A 20,097-nucleotide genomic window follows, 5' to 3' on the forward strand; every position below is an offset into this window, starting at 1 on the left:
TCTATCTTTCATTCATGAAATTGGGTTCATAAATGACTTTGAAAAACATGCATTCTCATTGTGAGCAGGCTTGCCTCTACACAGATCTCACCCGGCACTTGGCCTGATGGCAACACCTGCTTGTCTCCATGGAGATAGGTGAGTTTATTGTTTTACTGTGGGATATTCCAGCCAAAGCTAAAACATGTCCATGGAGGCAAACAGGTGGCAATCCCTTCATTGGAAAAGTTACATAGTGCACCTTAAGAAAAATTGGCACTTTTTTCATATTCAGAGCAAGTATTCCTGCCAGCCAGTGCCATGGGGGTAATAATTTATCATAGTTGCAATTTATTTTCAGAAAATGTAAACAAAAGTATACAGTCATGACCAAAATACTTAAAAAATACTGCAAGGAATATCTGGTCTGGCAGGAAGTGACAGCAGTGTAACTGAAGACTGCTTGTGTAGCTTATGTATATCACATAATAATATATATTTTTTATATATATTTCTGAATAAAAAATGATTAAGTGTAGTAGGAAAAAAAAAGTGTTTAGTTATTCACAGTTTGAATTAAAAATATGTACATCTTTTAAATCAAAATTTGAATATTGTCATGTTAAATAATCTAGTTTTAAATAGTGTGAAAACCATACTTTCTTTCTTGATGATAATGGTATATTTGAGTTCCACTTCTTCTACCTGTTTGGTGCGGTGTCTGTTCTGTAGTTCTTGGTTGGCTGTGGCCTCAGGTGGAGCAATGCATGTGGGATGTAAACGGAGCTCATAACCAGCCGATGTCTTTCACAGCTGCATTATGGGTTCCGTTAGGATCCCACTCACCAGAAAATGCCTCCACCAAATGGACGATATGGCATAGACTTGAGTACAAACTGCAAGACACAAAGAAATACATAAGGTAGAGAAATGCTAACCACTCTGCCACAGTAACACAATAAAAGACATACACACTCCACTCAGAGAGATCAGGAGTCCAACCCACAATTTTCAACCAGAAAAGTTGTGAACCTTTACATTTTAACTTAACTTTTACCATAAAAGGGCGTGTTTCCTGTCTCCTCTATTTTTGCAGTATAAGCAGTGATGCACAGCTAAGGACTCAGAACAGGTTTAGTCGGGTTTGAACAGTTGTGTTGAGTTGTGATGATATAACTGCTAAATGACAAAATTATGCATTCAATCCGTACTCGGTGGTACAAACTGCTGTTCCATATAAGCTAGGACTGGAGCCACAGCTGCCCTTTCGTAGATGGAGGAAGTGAGGCTGCCAATCAACACCATTGGCCCCTATGATCACCATCAACACTCACACACACTACATCCATAAGTGGGCAAGATTGTTGAGGTGCCTTGCTCAGGAACACATCAGCTGTACTTTAAAATCCAAATAATTTAATATTAACACAAAATTATGTTTTTCTACCATCTGTAAGTTTGATTTTTTTTTTGTCACCAACAGATAGCAGATGTGAAAATTGTTCCCCTCACCTGGCTTTTGTTCAGGCTCACCTGTGTTTTCTGGTTGACTTCTGTCAGGCCAAGGCGTGCACACTGTCAGCATAATGTAGATAGCATCTAGTGGTGTTGTTCTGATGCTGCTGTTGTATATATTTTCTACCTCTAAATATTTTATTTTATTTTAAGCATATCTTTTTTAACTCTGTGCATGCCCTTATTTGTGTTTATTCAGTGTGTTTTTATGTTGCATTTTATCACCGCAGTAAGTTCCCAGTTTGTGAACTGTATTCACTGATGATGGCAATAAAAATCTTCTGGTTCTTCTGATTCTGAGAATACAACAGGGTCAGGTCAGCTAATTTTATTACAGATGGTAGCTTTAAGGGCTAACAGAAATTCAGTATTTTTTCTCTATTGAAATCTGCGTATGTATTTTTTTAAACTTGTGTTACAATTAGTGTTGTCACAATACTAAAATTTTAAACTCGATATAAAGGAATAGACTCGATACTCAATATCGATTCCGATACCACAATGATAATAAAAACACTTTTTCTTTAGACAGTAGAATGTGATTTTCAACATTAAATCATAGTACTTTCTTTTATTACCATGTGGCCTATCTGTGTAATCCCTCAGTCGTCCAGTAGGTTCCATAGTGGTCCATGGGTGTACACTAGTCTATGTGTCTTATACTTGTTCTGATACAGCTCAAGATCATTCAGGGAAGGTTAATTTCTGTCCAATTAATGTGACTTTTTTAGTATCAATTAGTATGTGATTTTCTTTCAACACTGGTGACAGGTTTACAGATGTGCTAATATAAATACGTATGCAAATATCCAAGTGAGATGACATGACAGGAGATGTTACTGTACCAGTTGTTCATTCCAGAGTCTTATCACAGTTCTGATGTGGCCACAGATACCCACTGTCTCCTCTGTCACATACTTCTCTATTGTCAAAATGTCATTTCCTGGAACAATAAAGTATGACTGAATAACTGATTTTACCTGTCAACTGTCCTCTCTGTATAATTATATCCCTGATTAGACCAGGTTAAGATCTTGCTAACCCTGGTTTTAGTAAAGTTAGTTCTGTTTGATTTTATTTGAAAGCCCTGCATGATTTAATCCTAATTCTGTTTTGCCTTAGCCCTAATATAGAATAGTGTAGTAGTAGTGTAGGCTATTTTAATAATAGTTTATAATTTAACATTTGTCATAGCCTTTGTGTTAGTAAAATGTTCATTAACCAAGCCACAATTATCAAAATACAGAATTTAAGCCGATTCTATATCCTTCCTGTAGCCTACACCTCTTCATTTGTTGTTGCAATGTTTCCCTTTCATTTTAACTCGTGCTTTTTTTTTTTTTTTTTTTGGTAATCAGATTTCAATCAGCAGTGCAATTAAATAAAATTAAACTGTAAAAATATTCTTAATTTCAGCAACCTATGCATGTAGTCAAAAGAATTCCATTGTACAAAACATATCTTGGAATCAGTTTAGTCCTGGTTTAGCCCAAATTCCATTGAATATAAGGGGAAAAAAAAGTACTGCATATAGTATTAGACAAAAATATCCAATTATATTTTAACAAATTTAATTGAATACAAGAAAAAAAAGGTACCTGGTGTTGAGGACCTGGGTAAAGTCTTGACGGAGTCTGAATCCTGGATGGTCTCAGTCCTGGCTCTTGTCCTGGAATGCCCTGGACGTACTTCCTTATATATGCGATCTTCTTTTGTTTCACTTTCTCTTCAGTTATGACTCCTCCTCCCTGTCATTCATTCACAAACTCTTTGCAGATACAATCCTGCTTAAGATTATTTTATTATTTGGTGAAAAAATCTGAATTGCTTATATGATATTTGTACTCAGTTACAAGGCATTGTGATGACTATGTAACATAGCCAATTCAATTTTCAAGGGTTAGTTTAATATATAATGGTAGTATCTCATCGTCAACCAAGTCAAAATTGTATTGATTCATGCATGTTGGAGTAATCCTGCATTTGAGGCTCAAGAAAGAAAATGTGTTTTTAGTATTTTTGGTATAAATCTTCATTTGTATACCAATATTGTGGTATACAAAACCACAATGTATTGTCTTCATTTGACAACAAAAATGATGTAGCAGACCTGGATTCAAAACAAGAAATCTTTAGTTATAGAAAAATGCTTGTTTATATTTTTCTAACCATTAACTAACTTGCAATTAAAGAAACAAACATGCTCTAATCAGTGACATTTAAATATTTTAGGGCCCTGTATCTGCTTTTCATTGCTTGATCCAATATCTACAAATATGCAACACTACAGCCGTAGGGCAGTGGTTCCCAACCTTTTTCTCCCAGTAACCTCTATTTTACCTGTTGTTAAGTTGGCGATGCCAACATCCTTCTCCTTGTAAGCTGTAGCTTGTCAGATAGCAGAAGAACACAATATTTTATAGGAGCAATTAAGATCCCATCAAATTCACACAATCAAGTTTGGACTCCTTTTCTCAGAATCTTTGGGGACCTCCTGAGAAACTTTGGGGACCCAAATTTGAGTGCGACCCCCATGTTGGGAATGACTGCCTTAAGGGCTTGCAGTAGGTTTGTACGGATGCAGTTGCCAGAAGTGGCAGTACAGTAGTAATATAAATTTTAAATAATATTAATACGCAACAGCTGCATGGACATAATTCCAGTGATGAGTGGTTCTTTCCCATGTGAACTCCCCTAAAAGTCGTTAACATGGTGTAAAGTAACAGTGCAGTAATGAGCAGATCATTGCGGTGAAGACTGCGGCAGGTGAGGCAAACGGACCGAAACCAACCACAATTTTATCTCAGGAACTGGTCACTGCTGGAAAGTCCGGAAAAATCTCACTTTGTTAATGCACAAAGTGGAAGAAACAAGATAAACTGTGCCTCATGTCCACACACACACGTACAGGTGAGGCGTCTCCAAATGTCCACACACATGTACAAGTGAAACATCCAAAGATGCATAGCATTTCTTCTAAAATTAACCTAGTTTTAGCAAATGAGAAACAATTGGGAAAAAACTAAGATATGAACCATACAATAATTTAACCCTTTATGACCTATGGGAATGCTGGAGCTCCCATTTCCTTAAATGTTTTTAACAACTAGCAGAAAAGAGCCCAATTAAAACAGACCAGTAATTATTAGTGCACATAAAAGTGGACAGGATGATCATTAAAAAGAACCCATTCATGACCTCCTTCCGCACCGTTTCCTCTCCCACAAAAAAATGCAAATATTCACACACATAAAAATAGGTAAACGAAGCAATTATATAGTAATTGTATTGTAAACGAATGTCAAAACTTCTGCCTCTTATGGACATTTCATAAACGACAAATGTTTGTTTTTGCAAATTAAAATTAAATTATATATTTTTCTTTTTATTTAGAAAACATCTCAGCATTGGGAAAAAATGTTTTGGGCATTTTAGTAAATTTAAATATCGAAAACGGTCTGTAAAACATTGATGGAATTTGACGTCTATCTGAAGTGTATGACATTACTTGATAGTTGGACTCTATGGCAGGTCAGAAATAGACCCTTGTCCATTCAAATGCTGACAGAAAGGGAAATTTATGGAAAAACACAATCTTTATTACTTGGACATACATATGATAGTAGACACCACACCATACAGCAGAGGCCTGTTACACAGTTGAGCCCTGGTTCAGACGTATACATGGTTGGATGCATAGATGGAGCTGGTGGAAGACTCAAGTTCAGTTCAGTAGTTTCTTGTAGTGTTTTTGCATATTGTTCGGTTTTGGACAGAAATTATGTTTCAAAAAAGGCGTTTCTCGTAACTGAAAGAAGAGAGAATTATTGTTAATGTAAAACATTTACTGAAGCTGTATATATTTGAGATGTGAGAGAAAGTTCAATATGATTTCTTTCAGTAGATACAATACCCGATATCTGTTTTGCTGATATGCTAATTTTAAAATCTATAGCAAGTCCTGCATAATTTAAATTGTAAGAAAGTTCACAAATAAACTGTTCACTAAAAATAATTATAAAATGTGATTTTCACTGATACCATACATGTGAAAAATCCTAAAAAGACAGTTCGACATTACATCAACATATTGACTACAGCTAAATAGATATAAATGTGAATCTTATCTAAAGCCATTCGAGTTGAGTGAATATGTGGGAATTCAATTTAGTCACGGTAAAAAATGTTGAGTTTGCATAATGCCAACCTCTGCACTAACCCATACCAATAAGAGGACCCACTTAATGCACCACAAAAGATATGACTGATGTGAGAATGGTACAGACTAAAATTTTCTGGTGAGGGAAGTCACACTAACCATCCAGACTGTGGTAAGAACTGAAACTGCAAAGACGAGACAGAAATGAAAATGCCATTTGTAGTCTGTACGCTGGTACAGACTACAATGACATTTTAATTTCTATGTGGTCCACCCCATTACCACGTATGTACTAGTGCTAATAATAAAAACACTCTTTATTTAGACAATAGAATATGATTTTCAACATTAAATTGTAGTACTTTCTTTTATATTACCAAGCAATCTTATATCTGTGTAATCCTTCAGTCGTCCAGGTAGGTTCCATAGTGTTCCATGGGTGTATACTGGTCTATATGTCTTATACTTGTTCTAATACGCCTCAAGATCATTCTAAAGCTATTCAGGAAAGGTTTATCTCAGTATCTAGCATTGATACTTGTTTTAGGTTAGGTTTTAGACCCCACCACAGCAATGCCTGCATCAGTGTTCAAGAGGATGTCTCAAAGTCTCAGTCTTGATCCTGTTAGACCTGAGTGATGCCTGTGACACTGTGGATCATGGGATCCTCTTACAAAGACTAGAGGACTGGGAGGGCTTGTCTGGTACTGTACTAAACTGGTTCAAGTCCTACCTAGAAAAAAAATACTTTGTTGAAATTGGAAAATGTGTCTCAGATAAAATGACCATCACCTGTGGGGTGATTCTGGGACCCCTGTTGTTCAATCTCTACATGCTGCCGTTAGGCCAGTTAATATACAGCAATAATGTGTCCTATCAGAACTCTGCAGATGACACTCAGATCTATGCCTCACTGGCAGCAGATGAATATGATGCCAATGTGTCAGGACTAAACATGGGGAATCATTGTTTAAGTTTTATGCAACTAAAACCTGAAATTTTTTTCCTGAAGATATGAGACAGGCCTCTACTTTGGCAATGTTTAAATCCAGGCTCAAAACGGTTCTGTTTAGCTGTGCATATGACTGAAAGGTTTTTATTATGCAATGTTCTGTTTTAATGTTAATTTTATGATGATTATCTGTGATTTTTTATGTTTTGATTTGTGTGATTTTAATGTCTTTCTTATTCTGTAAAGCACTTTGAATTACTTTGTGTACGAATTGTGCTATACAAATAAACTTGCCTTTCAGTATTTAGTTTCAAAACTTTTGACAACCCTAGTATCTCCTTTTATTTATTAACAAAAATAAATAGACAAGTAGATAAATCACTTCCCAAATATATCGTTCAATTGTAGATAATGAACCAATATAAATGGATGTAAACATCCCAATGAAGTTGAGTTAAAAAGAAAGAGGTGGAACCTGTGCAAGCTGTGGACTCCTCCCTCGACTTGTGCTGATGTGGTCCTCTTCTCAAACTTCAGATCTCCAGAATACATCATGGAGCTTTATTCAAGTGGAATACACAAAAAGTTAATATTACACCAGTATTACACTATTTTAACATCTGACAGAATGAAATATAAACTTAAGGTTGTAGCTTGTAGGGATGTGACTTAATCAATTTCACTATTATCATGATTCTATATATCACAAGGATAAATGAAGAATCAAACATGAAATACTGAGGTACACTGACAGCTGAAGAAAAAGTACAAAAAAGTTATAGGTTACACAAGTCTACCCGTATGCGACCATTCATAACTAAAACATAATTATTCATAAATTATGTAGGGTGGTGAAGTGTCTTGCCCAAGGATGCAGCAAGGTGGGAATTGGTGAACTAACGCTCCAGCCACTGTGTCGCTGCCAACTATAGACTGTGGTCCAATGGAAACTGAAACAAGTTTGTGAGTAAAAAGCGAGGCCACTGCTGACTTGAAATCTGCTGAATTGGAATTTTCTATACAGGAAGTGCACAGTGAAATTATTTCAATATCATGTTTCCACTACAAGATTAAGTAACAATATTTTGCAATACATTTTGCTGAATAAATTATTTTCATCATAGTTTTTGTAATCATAAATACTAAATGTAGATATTTCTGTCTACTAAATAATAAAAACAAAAAATAAATAAAAAAATAAAAGGAACTAGTGAAGACTAGATCCAAGTTGCACTTGGATCTAGTCTTCACTAGTCAATCTTAGAGTACAAAACCAGACCATATACAAACTTGATGTCCAAGGTACACACCTGCTGAAAAGGTTCTTACCGTAGCTGTGTTAGACTCTTGGCTCCGATGTCCTGACAGGAGTGTTGGATTCCAGCGAGGAGATACGGAATAAATTTATGGATGGATCCTTTGTCCTGCACGGCCCCAGAGACACCCTGGGCCACTTTAATCTTATCACTCTCACTGCAAAGACAAGAGAAAAATATCACTACATCTGTTTTTGTAACATTACTTGACAATTTAAAAGAAATGTAACGCAGTGTGTAAGGCTACGGACACTTTGTTTATCATTGAATTTATGGGATTTGCAGGTTGTGCCCATATGCGTGTGTTATAGCAGTAGTAATTGTAGTAATTGTAGTAGTAGTAGTAGTCGATTTTAAAGTTCTTTTACTGGTTTTTAAATGTCTTAATGGTCTTGGGCCTTCTTATCTTACAGAACTGCTTTTATCCTATGAACCCTCGCGGCCCCTGCGCTCCTCCGGCAGCAGGCTCCTAGTCATCCCCAAAGTCAGGACACACACTCATGGAGAGGCCTCTTTCCAGTTTTATGGCCCCCGTCTATGGAACAGCCTGCCGGAGGACCTCAGGGCCGCAGAGAACATTCAGGTTTTTAAAAGCAGGCTCAAGACCCATCTTTTTAGCATAGCTTTTGATTAGTATTTATCACTTTAGTTTACTTCTCTATGTATTTAGGCTTATTTAGGCTGGCTAGTGTGTTTATGTTGATATCCATGTTTTACTTATGTTTTATTTACTTGTTTAGCTTTGACTTATTTTATTATTTTTAATAATTTTAGATTTGCCAGTGTTTCCTCTGAGGAGCCCTCTGCACCGGGAGCTGTGGTTGGCTGTGGCTCCTGGGCCCTGGCTCGTGGGCCCTGGAGGTTTGGTCTTGACCTCATCTCTTCTCTGGGCCCTGGGCTGGTGTCCTGTGGCTGCGGGTGACCCTGCTCCTGGTGCAGATGGTTCCTCTGGTGGCGCTCTCTCATCTGGTTCATCTTTATCCAGCCTATTACACTTTATTTTAATGAAACCAAAGGTATTTTAACATGTGTTGGGGTGGGGGGTTCTCTGGTTGTGTTTATTGATGTGTTGGGGTTGGGTTGTTGGGCTGTGGGGTGGTTGGGTGGGTTTGGTGGGTGGGACTGATTTTGATGCACTGTAAAGCACTTTGTGTTACATTTTTCTTGTATGAAAAGCGCTTTATAAATAAAGTTTGTTGTTGTTGTTGTAATGGTAGCAGTAGTAGTACCTAAAATATCTGGTCTGAGATCCTAAATTCTTGTCCATTGCATCCAGTGAGCCCATGCCTCTGTATTTCTTGAGTCGGATTCCGTCGGAGAAGAAATATTCTCCTGGAGCTTCACTGGTGGCGGCGAGGAGGGACCCCATCATCACTGAAATAGACAAATTAAGTGGTAACATCAAATTACATTACGTGATTTTTTTAAACAATAAGTTGGGTTTGCTTGATCTGACAGTGAGTTTTAGAATTTGAATTATGCGATCATTTCAGGTAGAGGGCACAATGGGAGATTTACCATTTCTGAAAGAAAAAGTCCAAGTAACAACAGTTGTGTCTTTAAAGCTGAATAATGGCTCCACTTTCTTAAGCTATTGTTAAAAAAAAAAGTTCAGCTTCTGCTAACAGAGAAGATGCCAGTTTTTTGTCGCTTGTGGATCCAGTAATTAGATATTAACCATAAACCAGGCCAATAAGCGATCTGACAGTTGAACAGCACATTTTAAAGGTTCTATATTGATTCTTGGGAGATTTGTTTGTTACCTCATCAAAAACATACCTGGAGTTGTGTTTGTTTCATTCACATATGTTTGAGTAATCGGTCTACATCTACAAAGCTTAAAATGCTCTATTCCACCTTGTGATGTCATTTAGTGGTTGTTTTCAACTTAACAGCTACCTGACATCACAAGGTGGAATAGAGTGTTTTCTCAGGCTAAATATGCAGGATTGATGTGTTAAACATGTGTGAATGAAACAAAACACAACACCAGGTATGTTTGTGATGAGGAAACATTATAACATAGATCAGAAAATACCACAATATTAGACCTGTTAAACTATAAACATTGCAGAGCCTGGCTAAACCAACTTAATATTGACTAAAGTGTTACCAGTGGATGCTCCCAGGGCCAGTGCTTTGGCGATGTGCCCTACAGTCTGTATGCCTCCGTCAGCGATCACCGGAACCCCAAACCTGCGAGCGTATTCTGACACCTTATAGACTGCAGTGGCCTGGGGACGACCACATGCCAGCACTAAGGAGAGAGAAGAGAGGTGAAATGCAGTGGTGAGAAAGATGAAGGATTTTTATCACATATGGACATAGCAAATACAAACCAGGTTCATTCTTTCAAGTGTTATAGCAAAAATGCTCATTTTCAACACCTGCCCATAGGGGAATTTTGGGTCAGTTCAAACAGTATAAAAAAAAATAAAAAATTACTGAATTAAGTGCACAATATTGATAACCTACATTTCAGACAGCATCATCATGTGTGCAACTCTGATTTGAGCCACCGTTTCAAACGTCTGGATTTAAGTCAGTGGAAAGAGTCCTAAAAAAATTTTTTTTTTTGATCATGCTAAAATTAAGTTTATTCTTCAAAAGGATAATATTTGGAGTAGTTTTTCTGTCAGATTTGGTAACATAGATGTATGTACTTTGATTTATTGCATTTGACCTAATTGCTCCGCCTCCCTCAGAAAGTCCACACCACCATCAAACTCATCCTGACTCATCATTGATTTCCATACAACACATTTGTGCATCACAATACCTGAGTTGTTATCAAATCAATTAGACAAGCTCCTTTCCCCAATGTTGCCAACTGATCAAAACATTGTTGTCAACATTTAAATTGTTGTACATTTTGTATACATTACTGTAAGAAATAAAATGTGAAATTAAAATGCACATGTTATGCCAAAAAAGTTTGAAAAAACATAGGGATTTTTATGTTACTTTGTATGGTAATACATTATAATATGCAGTTATATAGTAGAATATATTACCATATAGTACGTTTATTTTGCTGTTCACAAATCAAAATATGTTAAGTGCTCCAAGTTAGTTACCAGTTCCTATTTAAAAAAAATTCTCAGCAGTTTTATTTTAGAGGACACTGGGATTTGGTCATAGGACGGGTCAGTGAGACTAGTTGGATGGTCTGACATTAGTTTAAAAACAGAACAGGCACAACCCCAAAACCTCCAAGTCCTTACACACCAGAGGGTAACCTTCTATTGTAGTAAGTGGATTCATCATGTTTCTGGTTGTTGAATTTCTGCAAATTTGTATCATATTCTTTATTTAGAAAGACAATTTTTGGACCAGTTTACACAACTTATGGATTATGTTATATAGGGAAACCAAGCACATTTACTGTGACTTTGGGTCTGGTGTGCAAGGCCCTTGACACAACCACTATCGATGCAAAGCTGTTAACCAATCAGTGCAGCAGGCTATGAGGTGGGCGGGCACTCTCTGCAAGTACAGCCAGTAGGAGCCCAGCGCAGGCCAGAGGGGGCGGGACTTACTGGAGTATCCTGTAACAGTGGTTGGGGTTTTGGGGCTGTGGAGCTTTATGGCAGGAGGGACAGAGGGAGGTGCTAAGGACAACATGGACGGGGCATGGATAAAACAATACAAGAAGAATTTCAGAATGGACAGGGAGAAATAAAAAAAAGGAATGAAATTAATAAAAGACAGTGACAGACATTCAGACTATGAACATAAAGCTCCCTTGAGTCGCCCCCTGCTGGTTTCAATCTTTTTGTGTATGCTTTAGTAGAGCATTTGTCATTTTTTTTTGTATGTTTAAACCAAGTTCATAGTTCCATTTTAATATTGCCTTAGTGGTACTTGGGAAGCATAATATTAGGTACTGGTCTTACAGTGAAAGGAACTGTTTAAGTACAATACCATTTTGCCATCAGTCCTCGCAAAAAAAAGTAGATACGATAGTTTTAGTTATATGTTTTCAAGCAGCATGACTTAGTAGTAATTTGTTGAACCTTTATTTTACCCAGAAAAATATTAAGAACACATTTTAGTTTATTTATAATGTTGGCTTGGGGCAAATATTGGTTATGTGAAGAAAGAATTTACACAATTTTACCACTGAGTATTACTTGTTGAGTGAGACCGACCTTCCTGTGTGATACAGATGGAGCCAGAGCCCATCCCGACTCTGAGCGCGTCCACTCCGGCATCAATCAGGTTCTTGGCCTGAGCAGCTGTCACCACTGCAGATAAATAGAAGAGATCATTATAAAGAAACAGAAACAGAAACTCTGCCCCCTGGTGTTCTGACTGAGTACTGACCGTTTCCTCCGATCACCTGCAGGTCTGGATACTTCTCCTTGATGTATTTGATCATGTTAATCTGGAAAATGGAGTTTCCTTGAGATGAGTCCTGGGGAGAGAAAAGCATATTTATAATTGATATATCTATTTAATGTATATACGTATTAAACACACACACACATACAAAATGATAGGAGGGCTGGGTGCTATTGGAGTGTGGGAAATGAGGGGAAAAAAAAAAGTTTAGTTTGAATGTCACTAGGCACAAATTTAAATAATGAAGACTACTAGTTTTACTCAAAGAAACTGTATGTGTGAGATTTTATATATATATATATATATATATATATATATATATATATATATATATATATATATATATTTTTTTTTTTTTTTTTTTTTTTTGAATTTTAATAGTGTAATGTATTTGTGGTGATTAGCGCAACACAGATACCAGAGAGAAATACTGTTCAGGTACTGGTATCATTTGTTACTAAACACATTTGAACGGTATCCAGACTACTTATGTCTAAAGTGAACATTGTTTGAACACATTGCACCCCTCTTACCAGGACCACCACATCCACACCGCTCTGCACCAGCAGGTCCAGTCTGTACTTGTCGTCATTGTGCGTCCCAATGGCTGCTCCACACAGTAGCTGCTTCCTGGGGTCTTTCGACGCCAAAGGGAAGTCTCTGTTCTTCTTCAGGTCTGTGCGGGCGATGATGGACACCAGGCTGCCCTCCTCATTCACTATAGGTAGTTTCCCTGGACAAAAAGACCACAATTATTATTCTTTTATGTCACATTTGTGGTTTCCTTTAGAACAGCATTCAAATACATTACCTTTTTTACTCCTTTGAAGGATCCCATTGGCCTCTTTTAGTGTGATTCCTGCTGGGGCCACCACCAGGTCCTCCCTCTTTGTCATCACCTGGATTTAACAATGTGATTAATGTTAAACTAAAAATGATAAACATTTTAAAGTTAAATTTATTTTGTTTATCGAGTGGCTGGCTCCAATATATTGTAAATGACGGGTTCTGGAAGTAATTTAGGATAGAGCTTAATACAATTATCAATAATTAATCATAATTTAGCAATCAAGATGTATAGATTTAGCAGTTTTTATTTCCAACATTTACCTTCTATTGTGGTGTCACTTGCTTGTGAGCATATAGGTAGATAATGGCCTTGACACATGTAATAAGGGTTAGGCATAAAAATGTTAAAAGAGTTAAACTTCAGCCTAAACTGTTTTGGTCTGTAGAATAACCAATGTGTTATGAATTGTTTGTTTCTTGTATTTCTTTGTGACTATTCCACATGACAATCAAAAAACTAATTACAAAAATAAACAATTATCTGGGTTTAGTAGAAATACTGTCATTTGGTAATGACAATGGCTTTAGGCTTAACTATAGCTACATCTCTTCCACACCTCGTTGAGTGGCAGGTCATGGTCCTCCTCCTTCAGAAAGTCGATATCTCTGGAGGAGATGATTCCCACCAGTTTGCCTCCCATTTTCCCGTTGTCAGTGATGGGAATGCCGCAGAATCCATGACGAGCTTTGGCCTGGAACACGTCCCTCACACGTTCGTTTGGGCTCATTACCACAGGGTCAGTGATAAAACCCTGCTCGTATCTCTGTAGGACAAGTACAAGGGGCACAGGGACAAACATGAGGCTACACGGGATGCTACTGGCTATTTCTAAGCTACGGGTATAGCAAGGAATAGAAGGACAAAAAAGGTACAAAATAGTTCATTGTTAAAATAATAAAAACAATTTTAGGGATATCAACAACATGGTGCCCACAGACAGATGCTTCACAGATCCTGTGTGATAAGAGCAGTACCTTGACTTTGCGAACTTCGTTGGCCTGGAACTCCGGAGTGCAGTTGTGGTGGATGAAGCCAATTCCACCGGTCAGCTGTACAAAACAATAGTAGTAAAAAGATTTGTGTATTAGAAATCATAAGCCAAATAGAAATACTGATAGCAGTGATTGGATCCAGAGCATAATAGAGAAGGAGGGAATGCAGGGGAATGCAAACACCATATAGAAAAGTATCATTTAGTCTGAGAATTAAACCCAGGACCTTCTTGCCGTGAGGTGAGAGTGTTATCCTCACTATTATTATTATTATATAATCTTATCGTTCAATAAAGTATATATGAAGCAATATATTTTGGGGCTTAATACTTATTGTGTGTAACCTTTTCTTTGCACTAATGGTGTTTTTTTTTTAATATGATAAGATCTGAGTTTCATTCTCCAATATGCTTATTGCAGCTTGTTTTATTATATATAATAAAATTATATTGTATAGTTTACTAGGATTACTGTGATCCAGCTTCAGGCCAGGGCTTATAATACTGTTTAATGTGACACATCACACTTGAAAATCATGACGGGTCTACTATTGTGTATGTATTGTGTTACTCTATATTGCAGAACTGACAGCCTCCTAGTTCATATACAGGGCTCGGTCAGAGCTGTCCAGTGTTGCTGCTGTCAGGAGGAGGACACATTACAGAGAAAGTGTTTGTTGTACTCACTGCCATAGCGATCGCCATGCTGGCCTCTGTGACCGTGTCCATGGGAGAAGACACAAAAGGAGTTTTCATTGTGATGCGTTTGGTCAGTGCTGATGTCAGGTCCTGAATAATAAAAAAATATTTGGATATTATTTCAAGAACCTACACAGCTAAACAGTCAAAAAGTGACAGGTAACGTAAAGCCATTGTTCACTACTGCAATCTGAAGACACCATACCTAAACCATCCATAAAACACAGGTTCAAATACAATCTATTTTCTAGGAATGGGCTGATATGGATTTTTTAGCAGATACAGATATCCAATATTTGGTCTGTTGATTGATCAATAACTGATAATTGCCAATACCTTGATTTAGCTTTTAAAATTCATACCAAGGCCCAAAACTGTATCTTAATTTGAAGTAAAGATCACAAATTTACTTTTCTCTTTGGTAAAAAATATTAACTAACAATATCTAAGATATAAGATTGTTTGCTACATGTTTGTGTAAATATCCAGCACTGAAGACAAACTGGAATGACACATGGGCACACAGAGTAGTATATGGTCTACAAGAAAAAAAAAAGTGCTTCAAAATGTATTGAAATTATTTGCATACACATTATATGGAGAATATTGTCTCTACAAAAAATAAATTTCCCCACAGTACCAGATGGTGTGCCCGGTCAGTAGATGTGTTATGAGTTAAATTCTCACCACTTGGTCTGCTGTGAAGTCGATGTACCCGGGAAGAACCAAGAAGTCACTGAAGACAGAGAGACACAAGCTCAGACTGCTGATTCAGAACAACAGAATTGTAGAATATGAAATGTATATACTGTATAGTAGTATTTAGTGATAATGGTTCTCAAATAATGAGATACCACAGGAATACAGTACACAGAAAATTGTAATGGATTCAGCATTTTGAAACATGATTTGCAAAAACTTATATTAATTACATTTAGATAAAGGAACAGAAATGTGTCAGTCAATTAAGTCTGATGTATGATCTGATGTGTGTAGTAACTGTGTGTACACCCAACAAGGCAATGTTTTGAGGTTCTGTATTCAGAGTATGTACCCGAGTCCACCCGACCCTCATATTCGGGGGATTTGAAGTCTAAAAATATTGGGGTAGCAGAGGCCAGGCCGTGATCCTGGTCTATTTATGGATTCGTGTTAAAGGGAAGTGCAAGTCCTCCTCTGTCACGTCTGCACCTGAGCCTGCCTTTAACACCTCTGCTGGTGTAGAAAATGTGGTAATTCATTAATATTACACAAACAATGCAACATCATTATGTTTTTTCAACTAAACTGTAAGCTGCTAATCATCTATGTTATGTTGTTTCTTCATCAAAAACATACCTGTAGATGTGTTTTGTTTCATTCACACATATTTAACACACAAACAAACTGGATAATTTCACCCATGGGATTGCCAGTCTCTACTGAACTAAAGGTAAAAGAAAGCACTTTACTTGAAAACACTACATGATATCACAAGAGCATTTTGAGCTTTGAAAATGTGGACAGACTAATAATAATGAGCTACTCAAACATGTGTGAATGAAACAAAACACAACTCAAGGTATGTTTTTGAGGAGGTAACTGCATTATAACATTCAAGTTCATAAGAGATCATAATATAGGACCTTTAAAGCCAAATCAAAATGGGTGCAAATCTGGGACTACTTCAGGATCAATACACAGAATACAAGGTCAGATTTATACTATATACTAGAATTGAATTATTATTTGTTTTGTATGTATAATGTAAATGTGGCTTTGAAGAAATCCAAAGTTGAATTATTGGGTATGAACATTACAATGACGCTACTATACTATACAATAATTATTAGAATAAAACATTTTTGAAGTATATAGAGATTCCTTAAATATCAGCAAAACTAAATTTATGATATTTAGTAGTAGGAAAAAAGTATCAAGTCTTCATTATTCATTGGAGATGAAGAAACTGAAAGGGGCATCAGTTTAAGTTTTTGGGTATTATGATCGGCAATATCTGACATGAAATCCCATATAGATTATGTCAAAATTAAAATTATTGCAAGTAATAGCTGTTTTACTGGTAAAAATCTTAAAATAGGAGTGCGCTGTATTTGTTGTATAATTCACATATCTGATCATGTTCCATATCTGACCTATTGTATTGAAGTATGGGAAAGTGCTTGTAATTCAGCTGTAAGAATCGTCAGTGAAATAGAATTAAAGACAGTGAAATTTTAAAAATTGGTAGAACTTAATGTTTTAAAAACTATGTACAAAGCAAATCAGCTTCAATCTTGCACACCAATCGAAAAAAAAAAGGTTTACAAAGAAAGAAAGTCATTACAATTTAAAGGTTTAGAACAATGGAAAAATGTGTTTCAATCTGACGTGTCAGTATATGGAAGGGTCTAGATAAAGAAAATAAATAAAACTACTTTAAAATGTATTCAAGTGTTCAAAAGAAGCTGTCCTTCTGTATTAATGAGTACTTAATATGGTGTAATGTCACTTAAATAAGTCTCTTGTAAATGCCGCAGTTGCAGATTCAAGAAGTTGGAATCGTTAATACATTTTGTGTGAAAAGGGGGCAGAAATTACATGTTTACACTTCCGTCATTCACATTGATGTATGTAATATTAGTTTATATCCATCTTAAATGAATGAAACAAAAAATAAAATTAAAACAATATAGTAGTACCAGTAGTAGTAGTTTAGTGGTGTTAGTATTCGTAGTAGTATATTATTTACAGTCCCACTATAGGCCAGGCAACATCAGAGGTCAGCTGGGATCATCCACCAAAACTAATATAAGTCAAATGAACTGTACCAGACCCATTCACATTTAGTCTCGTGTGACTCGGGACTCTCACATGTTTGGTGTGTGGAGAATTGTTCATCTGTCAAACAGTGACAGCATCTCCATAAAAGTTAAATATTTCACTGTGCACTGACGCTTCACAAGCTCACCACCTTCTAGCAACAAATTACTTTTTTGTTGAGGTCAGTGAAAATGTACCCCAACACTTTCAATTAAAAGGTGAAATATGTAACGTTTCTGGTGTGGGTCTGCCATCTGTCTCCATGGAGACTTTAACTAGAAAGTTCCAGAGTATGGCATTACATTTATTTCTTATGGATCAGGACTAGTTACAGTAAGAATATATATTTTTCTAGGTATTTTTTGCACAACTTAAAAAAAAAGAAAAGTTTAATATCATTCTGCAATGTTCAAGTCAAAGCAACAAAAAAGTTTATCCATCAGCTGTCTAAAATCTCCATGGAGACAAGCAGGTGGAAGCCCTCCCTCCACAGAAAAGTTACAGTGTGGACCTTTACCTTCAGCATAAATGGCACAAATTAGACTATTGCTATTTTAATACAGTTTAGTCAGACATAAAATCCAGATCACGGAAGTGGCCTCCAGGGTCCAATGCAGTTATTTTATTAAGATTATATGAGACTTTATTTTAGAAACTAGTTCCATTAAATTTGACTGGTTTCTTCACATTTCAATTAACATACCTAATCTGGAGTAATTATTATGATTTCAAAATTATGGCGAATGAATGATAGATTTTTATTGCATTAATTTCTCGTGGGGATTACATTAGATATAAGGGATAATTTATGTAAATGCTGTAGCCAAACTGGGATGATCTGTTGGCAGGAGGCCGGTGCTTTACTTGTACGTGAGGCCGTCTCCTCCGTTGAACAGCTGCTGTCCGGTGAGCCCGTCGTCCGGTACGTAGCCAGTCTGCCCGCTGATCAGAAGTTCCGCCATGACGCCCCCGAAATGTCCGTTTTTTACCGGGATAACCCACTTGAGTCCCAAACTGGCACGCTTCTATGCAGAACCGGGCCGACGTAAAAGCAGAGATCTCCTCTAAAGCACGCCGGATAGGGTCAAATGAGCCAGAACTTTCCTCGTGTCTGCAGATTCACACCTACGTTAGCCTGCGTCAGTCCGAAAAGCCCTCGCCCCGCGCTCTGTCCGTGTGGTGAACCTCAAGGTTAAAATCTGGTGAACGCCCCCGTTCCGTGTTTCTCTCCGGTGCACAGTCTGGATGTTCGTTGGGGCAAAGCTCGCATGATCCTCGGCTACTGCTGTTGCGGAGACACGTGTGGCGTTATGGTCCTGACACCAGCTTCCGGTAGAGGTGACGTCACTTCCGAAACAACACGCCCACTGACCATGCGGTAAATGTCAGTCAAATCAAAATAATCAATATCCAATACAGCTTTAAAAAAATACCCCAAGCAAAAGAAATCCATGTGTCAGCTATTGGTGTTTCTCAGATTTCCAGCTGTGTCCCAGCTCCCACAGGTGAATACATTGTTGTGTCCTTAAGCAAGACACTTAACTCACCTTGCCTCTGGTCTCTGCATACAGTACACTTGGATGTAAAGGACTTTTCAGAGCCTCGACCATTTTAAGTCAAATTTACACTGCAGCAAATGAGTTCAACACATGCTTTTTTTTTTTTTTTTTTTTTTACACTTATACATATTTGATTATTTTATGCATACACAAATTAGTCAAGATGTTTACAAATTAGCTACGTTTTTGCTTGACCAGCCAAAATCATACTTTTCTGAAGGATGCTAATGATTCTTCTTTTAATATATAGTTATTTATTTTAGGAAATAATTTCTTTACAAAATATTAAAGTATTAACCATGTTTACTTTTTAATAAATTTGTACATGTTCATTTTTGATTAGATGTTGACAACAGTTGCACAATAGTCCAACCCCAGTTTCAGTTGATGAGTCAAACTGCAGCTTCGTCCTTGCAGTATCCTTCACAAACACATAAGTGACATGTGTTCTAAAAAGCATTCCAACTTTAAACTGGGTCAGACCTGAGTCCACCACCACGTCATGCAATCTTCAGCTGCCACTCTCTGACCCACATATAAAACAAGCTGCTAATTCACAAAGGCCAAGGGTCAGATGGGACTTTTTTAAGCTATGATAATATTTGCTTGAGCTAATAATACCCTGGTTTCAAGAGGGAGCTTAGTTTTTTGTTTACTCTTTTGCCGTGGGAAATTGTATCAAACGTCCCCATCACTATGCAGGCAGACTGATAAAGTTGTGGTTGCCATTCTGCTTCTATGGCCTCTTTGTACAAGCAAGTATAAGAGAAGTGTTTTGCTCCAGGACACAACAACCAGCAAGCTCAGACCAACAAATTTAAATGCAACATGATGGAAATAAACTATGTACAAAAAGATAATAAAAAAACTAAACTCTACCCTTATTGGAGAGGCCAGTGAGCATTTGTTATTGGTTCTGATCTGTTAATTG

At 37.0% G+C, this 20,097-nt stretch overlaps 1 protein-coding gene across 2 annotated transcripts; it reads right to left on the reverse strand.

Annotated features, from left to right (window-relative positions):
- Window positions 1-5,072: 5,072 nt before the first annotated feature.
- impdh2 (IMP (inosine 5'-monophosphate) dehydrogenase 2) lies at window positions 5,073-18,951 on the reverse strand. Of its 2 annotated transcripts, XM_033969408.2 has the most exons (15): window positions 18,472-18,879; window positions 15,493-15,541; window positions 14,794-14,895; window positions 14,090-14,164; window positions 13,672-13,878; window positions 13,077-13,164; window positions 12,799-12,998; window positions 12,248-12,338; window positions 12,073-12,168; window positions 11,461-11,532; window positions 10,035-10,178; window positions 9,151-9,295; window positions 7,935-8,078; window positions 7,081-7,164; window positions 5,080-5,302 (listed from the first exon to the last, which is right to left on the reverse strand). In XM_033969408.2, the coding sequence occupies exons 1-15, from the start codon at window positions 18,567-18,569 to the stop codon at window positions 5,281-5,283; spliced, it is 1,617 nt and encodes a 538-aa protein (XP_033825299.1). In that variant the 5' UTR covers window positions 18,570-18,879; the 3' UTR covers window positions 5,080-5,280. The 2 variants fall into 2 exon arrangements, with proteins under 2 accessions (XP_033825300.1, XP_033825299.1); XM_033969409.2 differs by lacking the exon at window positions 11,461-11,532 and having other exon boundaries at window positions 5,073-5,302; window positions 18,472-18,951.
- Between the last annotated feature and the right edge of the window lie 1,146 nt (window positions 18,952-20,097).

Source organism: Periophthalmus magnuspinnatus, chromosome 7, assembly GCF_009829125.3.
Source record: "Periophthalmus magnuspinnatus isolate fPerMag1 chromosome 7, fPerMag1.2.pri, whole genome shotgun sequence".
NCBI lineage: Eukaryota > Metazoa > Chordata > Actinopteri > Gobiiformes > Gobiidae > Periophthalmus > Periophthalmus magnuspinnatus.